Genomic DNA, 22,121 nt, shown 5'->3' on the forward strand with positions numbered 1-22,121 from the left:
TCAGAAAAGTTGAGCTTTATTTAGGAAGGAGGAAGTATAACACAGTGTTAACCACTGTTTCCCTATTGATGACCAGATTACCACCAGATCACATAAATCATATCTTTCTGTTTTTGTACCAATTTGAAATAATATACACATTTATGGTATCTGAACAGGTTCAATGGAACTTTTCAGTTGTGAAAATTATTTGTAGGTCTTCCTGTTACCATGTTCATAATCAGTTTGCAAAACTGTTCCACATAAAACATCCATCCAGTTTATTATCTTAAATAGGAAAACAAGAAAGACTAAATTTTATTAAGTTTTTTAGAGGTAATCCACTTTTCAGACACCGCTAATCTCATTCTTACTAAGACATGAGGAAGAACATCTCAATGATTTGCAACAAGATTTAGGGTTTGGAGTTTTTCTGACTTTCCCATATATATATATCCTTAGTGACCTTGTGTGAGTCACTCTTTTTCTGCACAAATCTGTGTGTATTTTCACTGCCCACGAGTAAAATGTGAAGAGGAATGGATAGGAATACTGGTATATAGCAAATATCACAGATGTATATTCAAGACCATGAGAGATTCTAATGTTATGATGAAAAGGTCATAAATTAACATTTTCTGACATTCTGAATTGCAGTCAGGGCAATCATGTATCATTTTATTTTGGCTTACTTTGAAGTGACTAATTTATGGGTTTACTTCACAGAGAACTCATGGAGTTGTCTGTGTATGTAGTTGCTGAAATAAATATTTTAGGTACTTAATGGAAGTAGCTGAGTTCTCTCTTACTCAGGGAATAGGGAGAAATTATGAAAAATGAAAACATTTTGTGTGATCTATCACAGTCAAACAGAAAACTTTAATAGCACTACTAAGGAGGTACTTGAAAGTAAAATGTGATTGGTAAAGAGATGACAAAGAAGTGTGATAATGGGATAAATGTGAATATTAACTACCCCTTAAAAAATATAATTTCCTCATGAGAAAGAAAAAAGTACTGTGCTGGTATTCTGAAATGTAAATTTAAAAATGAGCATCATCTGATGATATATTTATTGCCACCATGACCTTTGGATCACCCAGGTGTATCACACCTTCAGCGTATTATAATACAGTGAACATGTACTAAAGGTTTGTATGGTAGAGCTAGACAGAGCAGAAGAAAATAGCTTCTAGCTGTTGATTTCCATGAGTATCCATCTTATATTACCAATCTGTTAATGCAGAAATGTTCTCCAGCACCAATTAAACATTATTTGTTTTTCTTACATGTTTGGAGTTACAGATGGGGAAAGACAGAGTTTTAGTTTCACCAGTAACTCATAAAATTATTGGACTGGATTTTTAGCCACAGATATTACTGTGGGCTGAAAACAGACCCTGGAGCTTAAAGAGATTTTGCTCAATTGCTGAAGCCCCAGGAGTTTATCTCTAAAAGACCCATATTTCTAATGGCTTGTCAGAGAAAAAAGGCTTGTCTTTAAAGCTTATCTAGATGACACAAGCTTTTATCAGTAAGCTGTTGTGTGGCATCACTGTATTTTCAAGTGCTTCAGTGTAACCACAGAAGCACATTTGGCTGGTATACCATTTGAAAATCAATAATTATGTGCTTTCCATTTCTGTTGTGCGCATTGACGTTTTCAACACAGCTATGTTGCACACTAGGGTGTCATGAAGATGCTGGCATAGGAAAAGCCGATGGAGTTTCAGAGAAAGTCAGTGTGTCATTTCACAATGCATGGAACAAGGCCAGACTTTATTTGTTTAATATAAAACCTTGAACCAATAAGCTAAGAAAGGGAGGAAGTTTGGAGAAGGGGAGTAACTGTTATGAATGTTATTTTATTGTCAATTCCCATACATGTTAGATGTTTAAACTTCAGTTAGAAATAAATTGTCTCATAGTATCTCTGTACCTTGTTGGCAAATTTGTATATCAACTTCTGGCAACAGTAAAAGGCAGCATCCCTTCATCATGTATTCCATAGCACAGGGATGTCAGACTCGTTTTCACCGGGGGTCACATCAGCCTCACAGTTGCCTTCAAAGGGCCAAATGTAATTTAAGGATTGTATAAATGTAGGAGAAGTGACGTTCAGTAGTTACAGTTTATAGGTATATAAGGTATGAAAAAATAAACAAAACAAACACAACATATCGCTGAGAAATTAGAGAAAAGTCACAGAATCTTTGTGAAATCATCTGCCTGTACTCATTAAAAACGCTACATGACAATAACCAATGCATTATAATTTGCCTCTGACTTGATAGCTCAATGTTGCGGGTGTTTTTATAACTCATGAATTTTCAAAAATTCTTAAAATTTGCTTTTTCAGTTTATCTTAATATATTCATGTTGATTCCTACATGATATTTACAGTTTTTACATGGACAATTAATAAATTCAAATTTAAATAAAAATGTGACAAATACATTAAGATAAATTTAAGATCTATTATTGCTATGTACTTGAATTATGTCATCAGTATAATAAACACAAAAAGCTTAATTCTTTACTCTAAATATGTAAGTGATAATATTTAGGTATTTTAAAGAAAGGATTTTTAAAAATATTTTTTAAATTAAATTAAGGTGTAATACACATGTCACCCTGGTAGAACTAGGGAACCTGACAAACAGAGCTACTTGATCATTTCTGTATTAAAAAAAAACCAAACAAACAAAATAAACCAAACCATTGACTCCTATTTTCAGACTCCATTGTCTTCCCAGGACTGAACATGAACCTCTCTCTTATGCCATGTATATTCTAAAGTATTTTCTGCCAAAGTATTTTCTGCTAAAGTATTTTCTGTCAAAAATATGGGCAATGTTAATAAAAATCCATGTTTTGCTTTAGAAGAGATCAATTAAGACAACTGGAGAGCAAAGACAGACAACTGCTAACAAAAGTTTAAGGTGGTACACACTGACACTAGCATATTTTCCTTGACGCCTATAAAAAAAAAATCTGGAATACATAGAGGAAATGCATACAATGTTCCCATATATGCCTGGCATGCACTTTTTCAGTGAAATTTTCCTGTAAGTCGTTATGAAGAGTCTAAGTTCTTTGTCCCTCCTCTTTAATGTTAGTCTTGTTGCTGCAGAGCTGTTTGATGATCTCCCGCATCTTCAGTTGCTGTCTTGGAGAATCTCCAGCAACATACAAGGAACTTCATCTGGTCCCACATCCTGAGCTGACTTTCTTCCGTCTCTTCACTCTGAAATTATTATTTTTTTTTTTAAAAAAAGTATGACCACAAGGCTAAGCAGAAAAGCCAGTTTAAGTTTTAAACAATTGCAGATCATAATTCGTCTTAGAAAAAAAGATCAGTAGGGTGAAGCAGAATCTAGATAAGACAATCTTTATGAATTGTTAACTTAATAGTACACATTGGATACTTTGTCAACTAGTTCCTTAATAAAAAAGAAAAAAATATAGGATTTCAGAGTGATTGCTTGGAATTGTCTTTCACAGTGAAAAGCAGGCTATGCTTGCTTGCTTCACTTTTGATGACTAGAAGCCATTATTTACTGATTGACAGTTCTGAACTGTGGCACTATTGCTATTCAAGCTACATTTAAACTACTTCAATATAACTCAATTCTTTTTTTTTTTTTTTTCTTTTCTTTAACTTCAAAGGGAAAGTAGGGAATAGTGAAAAAAACCCAAGATATCTCAAACCCCTTACTTGGCAGAATTCTATCCCCTAGTCCAGCATAATGTCTTCATATTACATTAATGGTAATAGGGAGAGATTATTTTAAAAAAATAATAATCATAAAGATTATCATTAAGATATAATAATGTTAAAATATATTCATTTTTATACATCTTGGTTAGATTAATCACATTTTAAGTAGCGATGTGCAGCAGAATAAGAATATCCGCGCAAGTTGGGCACCAGAAACAGGCTATTACACTCTCCAGAATTTAGAGTGCAGTGAACAAACAGTAGCCCTGCACAGAACAAAACAGATTTATCAAGATTTATGAGCTCAAGTACTGTCCAAAGTGTACACTACAAACTGACCCAAGACGACTGCATACAAGAACGAATAAATCCTGGAGAATCTAAACTGTTTCTGTATGTAACTATTTTTTATCTCAAAAAATGGTTAATTTAAAATTTCCTGTGCTCTAAGCTTAGAAGCATACATCTCCAATTCTCTCCATGTCATCTTTGCACTTACTTACACTGAAGTCTTACCACAAATCACAGTGCAATTCCTGTGTTTCTTGTCTTTTTTATGTATCTTGGACAGTTTTTCAGGAAAAGGGAATTCAGAAACCCATTGGTTTAATCTTGACTCTGGGAGCCAAGTCTTTTGAACAATGTCTGAACAACATGCCAAAGAAGCTGAGAGCAATCTGTGGAACATGGTAGTCCTCAGTTACCTCTTTGTAGCTGTACCTCCATTCCTGGCGGTGTGAATGGATCAGTCATGCCATTATACATACACATCTAATCTGTCTATTATTTATAAAACAATTATGTTCTTAGAAAAACCCAGCATCACACGTCAAAATCACTCTGGATTAAGTAAACTGCCAAAGTGTAAAAGTCTTTGAGCTAACACAAAAATGTGAATGCTTATGTCACAGACACCATGATGTTCCTATCTGCTGATGAACGTGACTACTAACCATTCTGGATACAGTCTGACTGTCAAGCCCTGCATCAGTAAAAATCAATAAGCTGGTAAATTTTTTACACTGCTGGATACACAAGACTAGGCTGATCAGAAACTTAGTTGTCATTAGTGAATTTCACTGGAAATATTTTTAAACAGATGGCTGTTACCTTTTTAATTACTTTAATGATTTCCAATAATAAATTTGCCTTAGTAAAAATTCTAGATAAGTTCTATTAACAGTTCCTTGTTCTTAAAAAATACTTGTGTGGATACATTAGTGTAATGTCACTCATAGATCTTTCTTTTTCCATTCTTTTTGCTAATCTAAAAATATATGAATATAAACTAAAAAAAAATACTCTAGCAACTGAAAGAGTTTTAAATTCTATTTAAAGAAAATAAATTACCTGAAAAAATATTAGCCATTACTCATAGATATGAGTTTAAATTACCTCTTTTACCCCTGGGAATACACATAGTACATTTTCAATACAGATTAAGTTACTTGTTTTAATAATAATAATATATGTACCTAATATACTTAATATACTTAATAATATACTTAAACATTTTAGAAATACTTAAGCTGTTGTTTCTAGGTGTCATGTTAGTCCATTGCACATCTATGAAACAGTAACAGAGTTTCATTCTGACTTCTATTTCATAATCAAATTAATGTAGTTACACGAATTATGAGCTACTACTGAAACCAGTACATGAATACGTAGAATAGTAAGCATTGAATGTTTATACAAAAGCATGCACACTTGCTGAAAATCACTATTATATAGACAGTCTCATTGAAAACACTAGTCTCAATCTGTAATGAAACACAAAACTCAAGAGTACCTGCTGACAAGCCAATGTACAACAACTTTCTTTCATTTCCACACTTGTGGAAACAACAGTCTTCAAACACCTCTGGTAAAAGCCCTGAGATCACTGTTTGAGGTAACGGGGTTTTTGCCAAGGAGTAACTAGAGTGTGCTACATGCATATCAAAAGGATTTGGCTCAATTGCTCTTCTCTGTTTGCAAGACAGAACTCCTTTGGATAGTTCTGCACATTTGTGACTGCAGTGTGTGTATTCCATGTGACAATGGTAATGAATAGCCTATTTATTTGAGAACAGTTATGGTATTTGTGCTGTAAAAAAATAGGGAAATTTTTCCCACCAGTAATCTGCACCAGCCAGCTTTGACAACACCTGGCCTCTGGGAAAGGTTGCAGCGACAAATTGCTGTGTTGTGTCCCTCAGCCACATGGTAGAAGGGCACTAGGAGCCAGGTGAAATGCAAACCATGTGTACTTCCAACTGGAGCATGCCCAGGTTCCTTGGGCCATCAGGAAAGGAGTCAATTGCATGAGTGCTGGTCCTGGTGGTGCAAAGCCCTGTCAGCCCTCCAACTGCTGCTGGTGCTTTAGCTGTCAGTTCAGCCAGAACCAAAAGTGAGTCAAAACCCCTCTGTATGTGGAAGGACTACACAACTGCATTCCAAATTGTTGCCAGACAGGGACTAAAACTGCGGAAAGCCTAATAATAAAAGTAACATGTAAATGCTATAGGAAAAAAAATAATCGGTGTACAAAATAAGAAAAATAAAATATATGTATTTCAAACTACAGATAAGTGAGCAAGACATTTTAAAATCCTTTTCCTAGCAGTAGAAAAATGAAAAATGCTATCAAAGTCAGCTAACAAAATCATGAAAATGCACAGGCAGATAAAAAGGCAGCATACCATATGTCCACCAATATCTTGTACAACAGGAGCATTAAGAAATCCATTAAGATAGTGTCCCCATTGTGCCCAGGTATATAATAAACATATGGTACATTTCCTGCTTCACTGTGCATTTTCTTGTTGTTGTTTAGCATCACTAATTTAGAGCTCAATTAATATAGTTTGTGTGTGCATGTCTCTACAGATTTTTAAAAAATACTTCATTACTGCTTAAAGCTTTTTTTTTTTTTTTAAGTGCAAGTGCACAGTAATGTTTTTTTTCCAAACATTAATTAGATGGAAGAGCTAGATAGCATTATTTTAAGATAGCTACATATGATACTTAAATTATGCCCTTATTTTTTAGTCCTCACGAAATTTGTTGTAATGGTGCTACAGAGAGACATTGCAAGGTTGTTGTTGGTTTTAATCGATGAAGGCTTCCCAAAGACAGATGTGGGTATATCTCAAGAGTGTAGATTAGAGGAAAAATAGTAAAAAACTAATGTTATAATGTTAAAGAAAATACAACAAGAAATATAAGGTGGCTATGTACTGATAAATGTCCACCTGCACATGTGGAGAAGAGAGGGAAACTAGGATGTTGGAAAGACTTTTTTCTCCTTCATGGATATTTACTTTCAAAAACCTAAAGAAGATTAAGGAGTCTCAGGATTCCCAAAACCAAGGTGTAAATTGTTTGTGAGACACATTTTCTCTCTCTTTGGTGTTTATAGATTTTACATGTCTCCTAGAAGAGCTGAACTTTCCTACACCAGCTCAATCCTACCAAGTTTCCTGTTTGATTTTGGAACTCCTCTGGAAAAAAAATATGTTCTCTTCCCAAAGGAATATTGTTAGTTGTCTTATCTGTTTGGATTTCTAAAAGATTCATATGCCGTTTCACGAGTTTGATACAGAAAATGAAAATAGAGTGAAAATAATAATAAAAAAGAAACCCAACCAAACCAAACCCAAAAATTGTCAAATGCTTGTATCAGAAATTTTTAGATTGAAAAACTTCTTACACCAAAAATCTAATATCCTGTATATACAATTTTAAAGGTAAAGGGTGAGATTTCACTAAATAAGTAATAAATGTCAGTATCCAGATCCACTAGGATCTGGATAGACATTTACTCTTTTGCTCATGAGAGTGGTGCCATGCAGTTTATTTCTGAGTGTGAATGCAGAAGGAAGTGATCTCATCATGAAATAAAATCAGAATGGAGAAAGGAAATCACGACAAGCTTGTGTCACTGTCTTCACTGGCATGTACTATACCTCAGTTTTGGACATTTATTAACACCTAAAATAATTAATACTCTGAGTGGAATTGCAGGTTCCTGCCCAAGTTATAATAACATAGATGTATGTCAGCTTCTGATTTAATTAGAACACATTTGCCATTTAGTATTAGAGGACATTTACAGACATTGAGTGAACATATGGATATTGAATCAGGTTTCATATCTTTACAATTTAGACACTATGCATCCACTACTTGATTTCAATCTCTAAAAATACTATATGGGCTCTCAAACAGTATGACTTTTTGTTTAAATGTTGTGTTTCTTTTGAAAGCCACAAAACACAAAGTCATATATTTCTGTATTTCATATTTGATTATTTTTATTTCCTTGGAACTGTGTAATACAGTGTATTACAAGAGCCACCACTGAAATTTACTATATAATTACATTTAATATTTTCTCTATAGGTGGTAAGTGACAAAAAATAGAATATTGAGCAAACTTTTGCTAGTGCAAACTGAGAACAACATTTGGAAATTGACTCATTGTAGCAATACAGAACAGAACCTGAAATTAGTATTTCTGGACATTAAATAGTTTGAGCACATTAAGAATGGGAGAGGATGAACATTATGCAGTAAGTGCTTAACAGAGAAGGACTCCTTCAAACACTCATTTATAAATCCATGTCTTGGTAACAGTGAGATTTTCCAAAAGAAGTATCGATCCCATTTATAACACAGCAGCTTCACCGTTCTGACACATACTAAGTATTAAGATGACCTTTCAAAAGGTCTGTTTTTTCCTTAAATTGTTTTTCCTTGATTCTCAGATAATCACATATTTTTGTTCGGTTGACTTTGCATGATAACTTCTTTCTTCAGGTGTAGTAGTTTAGAATATGATCACTCTGCTTTTCTGAAGAAAATACTTTCTTTCAAGTACATGATAAAAGAAAAAAAATCTGTCCAATTTCCCCAACAAAAGGGACACAAGCTTTTAGAGAACTGACAGTAATCTTCTGGCTTTTCCAGCTTTGGTTTTTAGAAAACTCTAAACCTTCTGGAATGAACCAAAATATCTCTGCTTTTACCATGAAAAAATGCAGAAAAGCTAGACCTTTCAGCTACTTGTTTTAAAGTGTGGGGTTTTTTTCTATGTCTATCACTATTTATCAGTCTCATGCAATTGTGCCAATAAGTATGTAATTCCTTGCATATTACAATAAGATAATTGAAAATGTCCTCATATTTGAACACAAAACATACTTCTGCTGTTTTGCTCTTGCTAAGCATAGAGGCTAAATAAAAATTGGTTTAGCCATTATTTTCTGCAAATTGTTGTGTTTGTCATATGTATTGCAAGCACACAAAATTTTAATAAAAAAGTAAAAGTCTAAATAAAAAATTAAAAATTGAAAAGGAGATGTCAGAAATATTGAACGGCGATCAATGGAGTACAATAAATGTTTGTTTGTTTTGTTGTTGTTTCTTTTTTCCTATGGTCAGATTAAAAACAATCAAACAACAACTTGGACTTTTAGGTAAATGACTTAATTATTGTGGAACAAAACAATTTAAAGTCTACTTGGGAAAGTACATACTGTAAGCAGATATTTTAAAACTCATAGTAGACAGGATTTATTTGTATAACGTGATTTAATATTTTTTTATAAAATGTCTTCTGATTTCTGAATAGAGAAATAGTTCTTCTAGCCCTATAGAGAAGAAAATATCAATAATATACATACTCCTTTCTGTATGTATGTGTCATTTGTATGGAAGGTTTTCTGTAGGCATTTTTTTAATAGCTGAAAAAAGGATAAGAACGTACACTTGGCACAAGCTCTTTTCTTGTTCCTTTTTTATATGTTAAGATTCACTTTCTACAGTAACATTTTCACCTACATAATCTTCAGGCCAATAAAAAGCATGATCATTTCCCTTCCCAGTAATTACATGGTTGCCAGCTTCAATTTAGTTCCATTTACCTTTTCAGAATTCTTAACATTTAACAGTTGCTCAGCATGCATCTTCATTACTCTACTCTTACTTCTTTCAGGTATAAAAGGTATTCAACTCTATAGCAGATATTAACTTGCCCTCCTTTCCTCATCCATTTTGCAGTCCTGATCCAAATTTGTCTTGAAACTAAGTGGGTTATCTTCAGGATTGTTATGTACTGTTTATTTCACACAAAACCCACTACATTAATGTTTTAACAGTAGATGAAGTTCTCTTAAAAATAAAGAAAAAAGCTATGCCAAGTCAACAAAATAAACTATTCAGTTCCTGAAAAAAATACTGACTGTACTGGAATATCATTCAGCATTATGCCTTCTAGAGGCACTACCTTTTAAGCTGCTTTATAGTTATTGAATGAAATTTATATGAGAGTTCTGGGAAGCACTAGGGACTTCTGCCGTACACCATGTTCTGCCTTGGACCATTGCCCAGAACACTGTTCATCTTTGACAGTGTTAAAGTACAGTATCTCTTGAACCGGCTGGAGTTGAAACAAACACCGTGCATCACTGTACTCCTATGATCACAAGCTTTGCAGCAGTGAAAGCATTTTAAAACTTGTAAGGCTGAGAGACAGACAGAATGTGAATGTGCACATTACAGTTATTCATTCTGCTCCTTTCCATTCCTCCCAGCTTCAAATTCTGACATGAGAGTAGCTGCTATCTCAAGATACCATACAGCTGGAAAATTATCTAGCTGGGAGTTTGAACCTCAGCTTTCAAATATCACAAAGCACTAATCTCTAGCTCTGCGATTTGTAAGGTTTTGACTGCTCAAGTTATGTGAAAGATGAAATGAAAATCAACAAAAGATGATGGTAATCTGGTGATGTGAATGTTTCATTATCTTAAGACCTACCATGTCTGATAAAAATAGTACAAGTGCTCTCAGGACTAGTAAAAATAAGTATACAAACAGCAGAGCGAAAGCACCGATTCCTAAATGGCAATAAAACAAAAACAAAAGCAGACAAAGAGTAAAGCACTTGAAGAAAAGAAGTAAAACACAATTAGATAAGAGATAAAGCATGGTCTTCCATTTTTTCTTTTTTTTTCTTTTTTTTTTTTTTTTATCTTGTTCCTTTTTTGTAAGTGTTTATTTACCAATTTGTTAGAACAATAAATTGGCATTTGCCAAATACCTTTCACAGTTTTGGTTTCATATTAGAAAAAAATAAAGTGTGTGTTTTCCGAATTTTTTGGTAAGATAATATGTTTGAAGTTTTCCAAATCTCAGTTATATTCATAATATATCTAGTTCTCAATACAGTTCAGGACAAGTTGACCTATTATCTATAAAGTCATTTGAAAAGCCTAATTTTAGTGTCTCTGATTGTGACAGTGCCAGGACATGAGCTGGATGTGTTTCTGCCCTTTTGATCTGGTACTCCTTCAGCATCCAGAACCAAAGTATCAAGAATGGTTGAGGATTCATTCCTGCTTTGTACTTTCAGGATAGTCTTACTGTTGTTGCCCAGCAATTCATATAATTCCTCTTGGAGCCATCCAATACACTCTGTCTGAGTAATCCCTTAAGGCAGTCCCACAGCAATGGAGACTTCAACCATTTTTGTGGCCCTTTGTAGACTCTCTTTAGTATGTCCATGTCTTATGATGAGGGCCCAGAGCTGAACGTAGCATTTCTGATGTGATCTCGCTAGTGATGAGTAGAAGGGAAGGATCACCTTCCTCAACCTCCTGACAATGCTCATGTTGTTGTGAGGGTGCATTGATGACTTATGGTCAGCTTGTTGTCCAACAGGACCCCCATCTCCTTTTCTGCAAAGTTGCCCTAGCGGGAAGGATTGTTCCTACCCAGCTGCAGGATTTGGTGTTTCCATTTGGACTTTATAAGGTTACTTTCTCTGCCCATTTCTGCATCTTACTGAGATGCCTCTGAATGATAGCACATCTATCTGGTCTGTTAATGACTCCTCTCTCTTCTGTATCATCTGCAAATTTTCTAAGGGTGCACTCTGTCCTGTAATACAGATGACTGATTAAGTTAAACAATACTGGCCACAGTATTGACCTCTGGTGTACACCACTAGTGACTGCCCTCGAACTGGACTACCTGTCACTGAACTGGCAATTCAGATAATTTTTGGTTCCAACTCACTGTTCATTTAGTCTGTAGTTCACCAGGTTGTCTATGAGTATGTTATGTGAGACAGCATTGAAAGTATCACTGATGTCAAGATAAACAACATTCATTACCCTCTCATAATGCACAAAGTTAGATATTTTATTTTAGAAGGCTATCAAGTCGATTTTGGATAATTTCCCCTTTATAAATCCATTCTGACTGATTACAGCCACCTTCTTGTCCTCAATATGCTTGGAAATGGCTCCCAAGATTAGCTGTTCAATCACTTTCTTAGGCATTGAGGTGAGGCTGACTGGTCTGTGGTTTCCCATATCCCCTTTCCGGTCTTTTCTGTGCAAAAGGCTGCACAAATTGCCAAATCTTTTTGCTGCCTCTGTTATTCCTGCTCTCTTCAAAGCTTCAGTGCTGTAAATCTCATTAATACTCTTCTCAGCTCCCTCCCAGTGAAAGAGTCCAAGATTTTTTACTCTCTCCTTGAGAAGAAACTTATCCATCCATTTGACCTGTTCAGAAACCGAAGCATATACAGCTGTGGTTTTCTTGCTTATTTATGCTCAAAAGTAAGAATAAATAAATAAATAAATAAATAAATAAATAAATAAAAAGATGGACTACTAACAGCTCAAATTATGTGTAACTGAAGGTTAATTTATCATCCTCTGCAATTTTATGCGTAACTTTCAGTGAAGGAAAAGTTCTTATATCTTGAATGTTCTTTCAATATCAATACAGAAATCTTACACAGAAATATTTTCTCTTTTTTTATTTGACTGGATAGATTAGTTTTATTACTGTTGAGATTCTCTTTCTGGCTGTTGTATTGCAATTCATTGGTATTTCAATTGGTATTTCATATCTCTAAATCTTTTGCTACTTCCCAAGATTGAATCTGTCACACTATTCTTTATAAGCCTGAAAACCTCTGTTTTTCAAGAATATTGTAGAAATAACAATGATAAAGGTCTATCTTTCTGTTTCTATTTATAGCATTGAAAATTAATAGAATTTTGGACCAACACGCCATGAATCTCTTCTGTGAACAGAAACAGAATCCAGCTCTTTGTTATACTGTTAAACCCACACATAACTGATTCAATGTATTCCCTTTATTTCCTGAAAATTATGAATCACAGTAGATGATTTAGAGTGAGCATCGCTCTATTGGGATCAGAAATAATAAAAGTAGGTTGAGAAAATTTCTTGTTAGATGTTATTTTATGAACTTTTACAGGACTTCATAGAAGACAGAGCATCCACACAGTCGTTAGAAAGTAAATGACACCATCACAGAATATATTTATATTATTGCAGTCTTCATATATATTTTGGTATGTGGTTAAGAAAGTTACTGCATATATCTGATTAAAATCCCATGTAAATCTATATACAAATTTGGTGTGAGTTTTAGGTAAGTGGCAAGCTGCCTAGTGAACAATCAGAATATATGATTTTTTCTATTGTTGTGCTAATTTAACAAAAGAAGAATTTTTAGAATATTTTATATCTAAAGGAAAAAAATAATGTAACTGGTAACTTAAAGTGAAAATTTACAGAGAAAGTTTCTAAAAAAAATATTTTGTATCAGTCTTTATGCAGCATATCAGAACTGTTCAAATTGGGGTGTTGCACAAAATCTGGAAAATGCTATTAAAAATGTAATAAGAAAACCTTGTGATACAGAAAAATCCCCAATGTAATGGAATTAAGAAGAGAAACTAATGAAGATTGTGAAAATATGCCCATAAACATGACAGTTTCAGGACAATAAAGTGGTAGTGAGATCGATTCAGTGAGAAGTGACAATCAGACTGTCAATACTCAAAAAAGGAGAAAAAAAGACATACAGGAATAGCTAATTTCTGATTAGTTAGAGACAAGTAGATTCTAAATAATCTGAAGGCAGGATGAAAGTAGAAAATTTCAGAATTATTCCACTAATTGCTTTTTATTTATCCTATCGCTTTTCCAATGAGAATACATTGCTCTCTTCCTTGAAAGAGAAATAGTTGTTAGTTCTTCAGAATTTGAAAAGTGATAATGTCACAATGCTCTGGAACAGTAAAGGAAAAAAAAAAAAAAAGTGAACTATCAAAAAAGAGTTGTTATGCTACCATATTAATCCAATAGAATGACCACATCTGGAATACAATATTTACTGTATCTGAGAGGAAATCACACAAAACAGGAAAAGGTTCACAGACCAGCAAGCATGCAAACAAATTTATGGGATGGCTTCTACAGGAGGGATGATTGAACGAGTTTCAGGAGGCATATAATGGAGTGCACAGGAACAGGTCACAATCTCTAACAATGTAGAAAGTAGAAAACATCAGATGAGACCAGCAAAAGGCAGGTCTAATGCAAGACATAATTACTTTTAACAGAACACTATTAAGTCTTGAGACCTCTTGTAGTCAGCTGTCACTAAATCTTTATAGGGATCCAGAAACCTATTGAACAATTTAATAGAAGAAAAGTCAATATAGGGCTTAAAAGATACCATCTCTCACTGAGGAGTCCTTGACCTTGATTCCTAGGATGTCACACAGTATCACAGTATGTTTGGGATTGGAAGGGACCTCAAAAGATCATCTAGTCCAATCCCCCTGCTGGAGCAGGAACGCCTAGGTGAGGTCGCACAGGAACATGTCCAGGAGGGTTTTGAATGTCTCCAGAGAAGGAGACTCCACAACCTCCCTGGTCAGCCTGTTCCAGTGCTCTGCCACCCTCACTGAGAAGAAATTTTTTCTCAAATTTAAGTGGAACCTCTTGTGTTCTAACTGTCTAACTGTCTGCTTTGCTCTTACAGTCTTAAAGAAATTCACTTTTTCCCACCACCAGAAACAAGTCACTGGTTTAGATGGAAGTTTGCAGGGTGTTTTTCTGTTATATTCATTAAGCACTAATGAACAAAGATAACCTGTACTTTGGGTTGCATCAGAAGAATTATAAACACTGTGCTAGGACTTGGAGGATTTTTTTCTCTCACCAACTACATTTAAAACACATGGCTGTACTGACTAGAGAGAAACTTTCAAGTACCAATGTCTTAAAGTACAGGAAAAAAGACCACAAAGTTCAGCTTTTTGTATTTCAGATTGTGGCTTCTCTCTGTCCAGTAAAACCCAGTGGTATTTTGCATGTATTATGACTTTGAGGAGAAGATTAAGTCACAGTTTCTCATTTGGAAGATACTGGGCTATCTTAAGCACTATTAATTTGGTGAATTTAAGTTATTCAGATAAATAGATTATATTTTATGTCCTTTTTGATTTAAATCTTGCCTCACAAAATGTGAAAATAACGTCTCCGTATTTCTCACTTAAGAATTAAAATCTGTTAGAATAATACTAGACTCCCACAAAGCTACACCTTGTTTAAATATGTAAAATTGAAAGCAGTACAGCTCTCTTGGAACTTTGCTATATAAGCTCCAGTTTCACACAACATGGCTCATTTGGCAAAAATTTTGCAATATTGCTTCTCTACCTCTACACTTTCCCATCATCCCATCAGACAATATTTCATTTTTCATATATTACAGAACCAGTCTTAGCTGCAAACTGCCTCCTTAAAAGGGGTCATGACACTAGAATATGGAAGTAGTTCTTCTGAGTACTTATGAAAATAATTAATCATTCAAATGACAGGTTTCCAGGACTTTCTGCAAAGTGCATTATTATTTATAAATCCCAGCAGCTGGTCATACTTCACTTTCTAATTAGTGTGCCTCAGTCACGCTACTTTCCACATTCTCACATTCTTATTGTGTCCCTTTGTTACAAGTGTATCAATTAATTTCTTCATTGTTCTGAATTCATGTAGTTTGCAACAAATAAACTTTCTGGTATTTCAGTCCTGAGTAGAAGTATTAGTTTTTCATTTAGCTCTCAAACACCAAAGTTTTTGTGCTTCTGAATAATTCCAATTTTTCGATTTAAAACTACAAAGGAATAAAAAATATGCACATCTACATTTGCTAATTGGTTTCTTAAATGAAATAACATGGTGGGATAATACCACACGCTGGTGAATTTTCTCAGACTGTATTTTGTGAGACTTGTTATAGAATTTTAGTTTGTAGTGGTGGTCACTACAGATCTGTGATGATGCTTCAAAAATCTTCCATGCATTTTGTTTGCTGCTGTATCTTTAAAAATGCCTCAATGTGGGCAAGCAGATAAAATAAATTATTATCAGAAGCTTCTTTCAAGAAAAATAAGTAACATACACACACTAATATATTTTTTTTGCAAGTGACAGTAAATGCAAATCACAGCAGTAGGCTTTCAAGTATGGAGCTGACGGATGACAAACATGTTAGGCTAAAAAGTGTATGCAAGGTAAGCTTTAACATTTTGGAAATATTTTTGAAATAAGCTATCTCATAAAAATGCTTCACATTGCTATATGAAAACTAGAAGAAAGTGACTCTTCTGGTCTCCAGAATAAAATATAACTGAAATATGTGCTGAGAAGTGATAAGCACATCTAAAAGATTTAATTAAAGCTCTCAGGAATAAAAAAAAGAGATACTGACACAGAAACTGTCAAGACAAATTATCTGTTGAAGAATCTTTAAAAACTGGAAAGCACACAGCTGACTACAGAAAACGTTTTAAAACTCTTACTGAAGACAATTATCTAATCTGAGCCATGATGCATATTTATAATGTCCAGTAAAAGGTCATCCACTTACTCTGATACATTCAAAAAAGTTGAAATTTTAAATTATTTGTAAAAAGAAGTATCTTTCTTCCATAAGTGATGTGATTTTCTGTAAAATTACATTTCAATATTTTAATATTTAATATTTGCATTTAATATTAATTAGTTGTTTAATTACTAAGCTAATAATTCCATTAATCATTTTATGAATGGTGTTTGTCTTTAGTGACAGAGCAATTTCAAGAAAGATCAATTGCTCATTTTAAGAACTATCATGGTGATATTCCACCTGTTTTGAATCCTATATTTAACAAAAACATCCACTACTTTGGCTTAGTTTTCAGAATAATACCATGGCTATCTCTACTTTACATAATAATAATTGAATGAATTCAGTTTCATTAAAAAAAAAAAAAAAGTTTTATTCTGGTCAAAAAGAAGCTTAAGGGAAAAGAAAACAAAACAAAACAACAAACATGTTGAATCTAATTGTTTGTTGCTTTAAGAATGTTATGGATTTTACCAAATGCTTGCTCCACTAGTAACCTAACCACTTCTAAATAATAAACTGAAACAGAAATGATGCAACTTGTTCATGAAATCATATGTCAGGTTTTTCCTTTTGGATCACTTATAGAATGATGTCAAAATGCCTGTGATTCCTAGGGTGTTTAGTTCAAATACAAAACACAAAAGAAGATAATGTTAAGAAAACATTATTTTCAGACAAGTACATAATAATATATGTACTGTCAATATTGGAGGAAATCAGCATAACATAAAAATTCCACATGTATTGAACTTATCCAAGCCCATAAGAAGTAATGTGGGTGATGCTGTGGGCTGTGGGACTACATTGTCAGTCACAATGAAGAAAAAAATGGACTTTGATTATTTGATTCCTTTTTTTTTAATATATATATATATATATATATATATATATATATAAGGTTACTTCTGGGTTGACATTAAACCACTAGCATGAACATTTTATCAACTTTAAAAGCTTTAAAGAAACAGATGAAAACTTCATATAAGAGGGGCTAAGTGCAGAGAAGCAGGCTATAATTGCAACAGATCATTGATCAAAGAACACTGTTTGTTTTTTCAATTTCATAGAGAGGGAAAATATGATGGTAGAGTGTTCTATGCAACTCAAAGAGCATGGAAAGTGTATTACTGTTAAGTTCCTCTAACCGTTAATAAATAATCCATCCACCATCTTCTTACCTTTTTTTTTCTGAGTAGGTTCTATTAAATATCAGAAAACTAAACATCAGTGCTAAGAAGAATTTTTTAAAAGGTTGTATGCATGCCAATGACACAACAATGTCATATAAAATGCTTGCTCAAAATCAGCCTACATTTTTAAATTTTAGAAAAATAGGTAACAAAAACGTTTTGCAGAGGCGTATTTCTCATTTTCAAAGAGCTATAGGTCAAACTATTCAAAAAGAATGGCAACTAAGCTCAGACACTTTGTAATTAAATAAAAATAATATGAAAATAAGTAAAAAATAAGCAAAATTTATCATTTCTTTTCCTTGGTTGATTTCTTGATTGAATTATGGATCCAAGGAAATGCATTTTTCCATCTGCATCTGACAGGTAATTCCTCATAAATTCCATGAATGAAAACAAGTTATTCAAGGTCTTAATAAATATGTCATGAGATAAATTCATTGCTGATCTCAATTTAGGAAAAATATTCAATTCCGAGAATGAGGGATAAAGAAAATACAATATATTTAATTATGAATTTCAATTTTCTGGAAGACCAATTCTAAGCCTATAAAAAAACAGTATTAGTATTTCCTTATTTTGCAGACACTAATAGTGCTAGGATGCTGTACAGCTTCTCCTTTGCCTAGGATGTTTTATCTGGTAGAATAAATATGCAAGATATTGTCTTTAGAAAACTTTTATATATCACTCAATGTTCTTTTCCCTCATTTTACACAACATAGCATAAACTCCCATATTCATTGGAATAGTATCCTTGTAATTTGTGCTGCCAACTTCGTAGCTCAGAAATGTGAATATTTTAATCTCTAGATTAGAGGGAGAGTTGCTACAGGACTACAAGTTTAGAATCAATCAATTCTCATTAAGTGACTCATTTCCCAAGACCTACTGATTCACAGATCTTTGAATTTCCACTATGATAAATGAAAACTTATATCCATTAAAAAATATATCCTGCCAAGGCACTTAACATTCCTTCTGCAGTGGCAACAGTGTCAAATGCAATTCTTCATGCTGTTTTACTAAGGGGAAAAATAATTTCTTTTAGAATGAACTTTCAAATAAACTTTTCATTTTGAATTAAATACAAGCATAAAACTTTAGCAACTTTGCTGAAGTTACAATTTATTAATTTTTAGCTGTAATTTACCAGTCCTGCAGGAGATAATACTGTAGAGTGCACACCAATCAATTTACATCTTTTGGACTTTGCCAGTTCCAAATCTCAAGTATCTAGCTTTACATCATTGAAACCTTCACCTTTTGTGACTCCCTGAAAAGCAGGATCTGTTTATTATTTTTTTTTTTAAAGCAGAGAAATTTATTTAAATTAGTATTTCAATACTTATTTTGTAGATTCATTGCTTAAGGCTATTGGTAAAATAATCTACCATATAATTTTAACTAAGCTTTTTTCAGTCCCTTGTGTGTGTAAATATCTAAATAAATTTGATCAAATCCTCATTGAAGGCTCTTATCCAGAAAATGTAAAACATAGAAAAGAAAGCAAACCGAGAGAAGCTATTATCTAAATATTGGCTGAACAGCAGTGTTTGATGACTATTAAGGAAGGCAAGTTTTCAGTGAAAGAATGTTAACCTAGATCAAATAAGACTAGTGACCCTACGAGCATTTGAATCAGTCATTTTCCATATAGTCTGAAACCTGGAACCTTATTCCTAGATGCCAAATTTCATTTCAAGAAATTAAAATTTTACATAATCTTTTCAACTAATCTTCTATGGAAGTAACTTGTGTACTTCTAACAAACTATTGAATTTCACTGGATAGTTGATTTGTAAGATCACAGACTGGAGATTAAGAGGTCCCTTATTACAGAAAAATCACTTATTTTAACTCTTTCAATCCTATATGATGAAAAGTTAGTTTTCTTCAGTAAGGACAGAGATATTGATCACATTAATTGGATCAGTCATTCTGAAAAGGTAAGTTCACCTTCTCCTCCTCCCTTGTTCTTGGAAGACATACTGTTGGGTGAGGAGAACTGATACATAGCTGCAGATTTTATTCTTCCCTGAGTACAGGGAAAAAGTGAAAAATGTGGAGGAATCTATTGTGGAATAGTATGACTTATGACTCACCTGTCCTCTTACCTATTGAGATAAAACCTATAGACTTCCATAATTGCAAAGTCAAACTTCTTGAGGCCTAGAAATTACAGAGTTGAGATCCCCACCATCTTGATGCACCCATATTTTACTTACAATAGAGTGTGATGTGCATAGTTGAGGACTGTTTCTCATTTCCCATCTACCCTTTCTTTCTTTTTCTTTCTTTCTTTCTTTCTTTCTTTCTTTCTTTCTTTCTTTCTTTCTCTCTCTCTCTCTCTCTCTCCTCTCTTTCTCTCCTTCTCTCTTTTCTCTCTTTGCTCTCTTTCTTTCTCTCTTTCTCTCTTTTCTCTCTTCCTTTCTTTCTCTCTTTCTCTCCCTTTTCTCTCTCTCTTTCTCTTTCTTTCTTTCTCTCTTTCTTTCTCTCTTTCCCATTTTGCCTCTGTCCCCAGTTCTGCCACTCTGCACCATGTCAGGCCCAGCCCTGCTGCCAGATCTCAGCCATTCTGCTCTTCTGCTCTTCCTCAGGGTGTGGATGTCCGAGGGGGAGCGTTGCAAACACAGGATGGAACTTGCCCCAAAATGCTATGGCTTCCAGATGTCCTCTGTGGCTGGAAGGAGCAGTTGTAGCAAATATTATATTACCTTGCAAGTCAGGATTGACGCACGCCAGGTACACAGAGAAGCTAGGAAGCATTTTGCTGCAAAACTCTAACAAGTCTCTGATGAATGTGGGAAATTGATTTCCACAGACTTCACCAGAATATTTAGGTTTCATGAGGAGGGCAAAGGCCATACACCTGACAGCAGAATAATCAACCTGCCTGTTTTAAAGTCTCTACTCCTAAACACCAGGAGTGAAAAAGTTTAAACTCAAAAATTATTTTAACATAAGCAAATCAGTGCATTTTCCTGGAGGCTGCCAAACTCTGATAGCAGCTTTATATAGCTGTATGTACACAGAGAGGCACATACACACATAGCTTCAGGCCATCCAGAACAATTAAATGCTCTGCCACAGAAGTTTGCCAAACTTATAAGCAGATGACAGACAAAGAGTTTTAATCGTTACTATTATTATCATGCTTAGGTACATTGATCGTTATAAGCATAAGCTGTTTTTTTAAGTAAATCAGCGTAAAAATGTGTTTTCTGTATACAAGCAAACAAGGGAGATTGCAAAAATAGAAGAATCTACCTTATAAGAGTCTGATCCATCAGCATTCTAAATATCGAGATTGGCCTCTCCTGTTATCTACAAGCTGTTCATGCATGTTACCTTGCAGTGCTTTCCAACATTTATGGGTAAAGTTTTACTGAAGTCCACAGGGGAGTTGCTGTAAAATTCTTTTTGTTACCAAGAGGTTTTTTTCTAATCTATTAAACATAAAAATAAAACTGTATTCATTGCACAGCTGTATTTTTTTATTAATTTCAGAGAGCTGCAGGTTTCTTAATAGCCTTCTTGGCTTCCTCTGGCTTAAATTCTAAAGTGGTTACGGGAGCTAAAATCTTATCATCTTTCCTTTGTAACCTGCAGGAGAGGAAGATGTGAAGCTATGACATCTTTTCCAGTGTGCAATAAACCCTGCATTTACATGGTCACTGGTGAAATTAAAATGGGAAGAAATGAGACAATAGCAGTGTTGATTTATGTATTTCAAAAGATGTTAATTAATTTTGACAGGGAAAGCCCAGCCTTTTCCTATTGAGCCAGTTCTAAAAGCAAATATACATTATATTATCTTCACAAATACAATCTTAAAAAACACACATTTATATTCTATATTGTTTTATAACATGCTTTTGGGTGCTGGTCTAATTCATTTGGGGATCTTTTGTTTTGGTTTAGTTTGTTTTCCATCTTTTCAGTCATTGTCTAATATCTGTAAATAAATGGGAAATACGCTACATTAATAGCTCGTGGAAAGGAATTTCAAATGATAAATGAGTCAAGAGTTTGAAGTCCAAAACAGATGAGGCTGAAAAATGTGTTAATGTAAGCTCTGTAGTATTGATTTGTCAACCAGCTGTTGAAATCTTACGTCAAATCAAAACTAGTTCACTAAAAATGGCAACTAGTATTTGAGGAAGAACACTGGGTGGGCACAAATGGTGTGGGAGAAAAAGTGCAAAGTGGTTTGGTTTTCCTTTTATTTGATGATAATTATACTATCGCAGCAATTTAAATGAAAAAAAAAACAAAAAACAAAAAACCGTAAAACAACCTCATGGAGTGGGTATAAGTTGAATTTATTTTCTTAAACCACAGAATATACTATAGCAATAGTACTAAAGGAAAATATATAATGCAGGAGGTACCTGAATCTTTCTTCCAGGAAAATTATTTGGGATTGTCCTCTAATATTTTGAGGTTTGTTATGCAA

General features: G+C 33.8%; 1 protein-coding gene across 2 annotated transcripts in view; it reads right to left on the reverse strand.

Moving 5' to 3' along the window:
- CCDC102B (coiled-coil domain containing 102B) overlaps window positions 1-22,121 on the reverse strand; it is a 185,027-nt gene continuing 162,906 nt past the window's right edge. For both annotated transcript variants that reach the window (XM_065053051.1, XM_065053047.1), the window contains one exon: window positions 1-3,226. In XM_065053051.1, coding sequence (XP_064909123.1) covers window positions 3,095-3,226 — 132 coding nt within the window. In that variant the 3' untranslated portion in view covers window positions 1-3,094. The remainder of the gene's footprint in view (window positions 3,227-22,121) is intronic.

Source organism: Columba livia, chromosome 2 (genome assembly GCF_036013475.1).
Source record: "Columba livia isolate bColLiv1 breed racing homer chromosome 2, bColLiv1.pat.W.v2, whole genome shotgun sequence".
Taxonomy (NCBI): Eukaryota; Metazoa; Chordata; class Aves; order Columbiformes; family Columbidae; genus Columba; species Columba livia.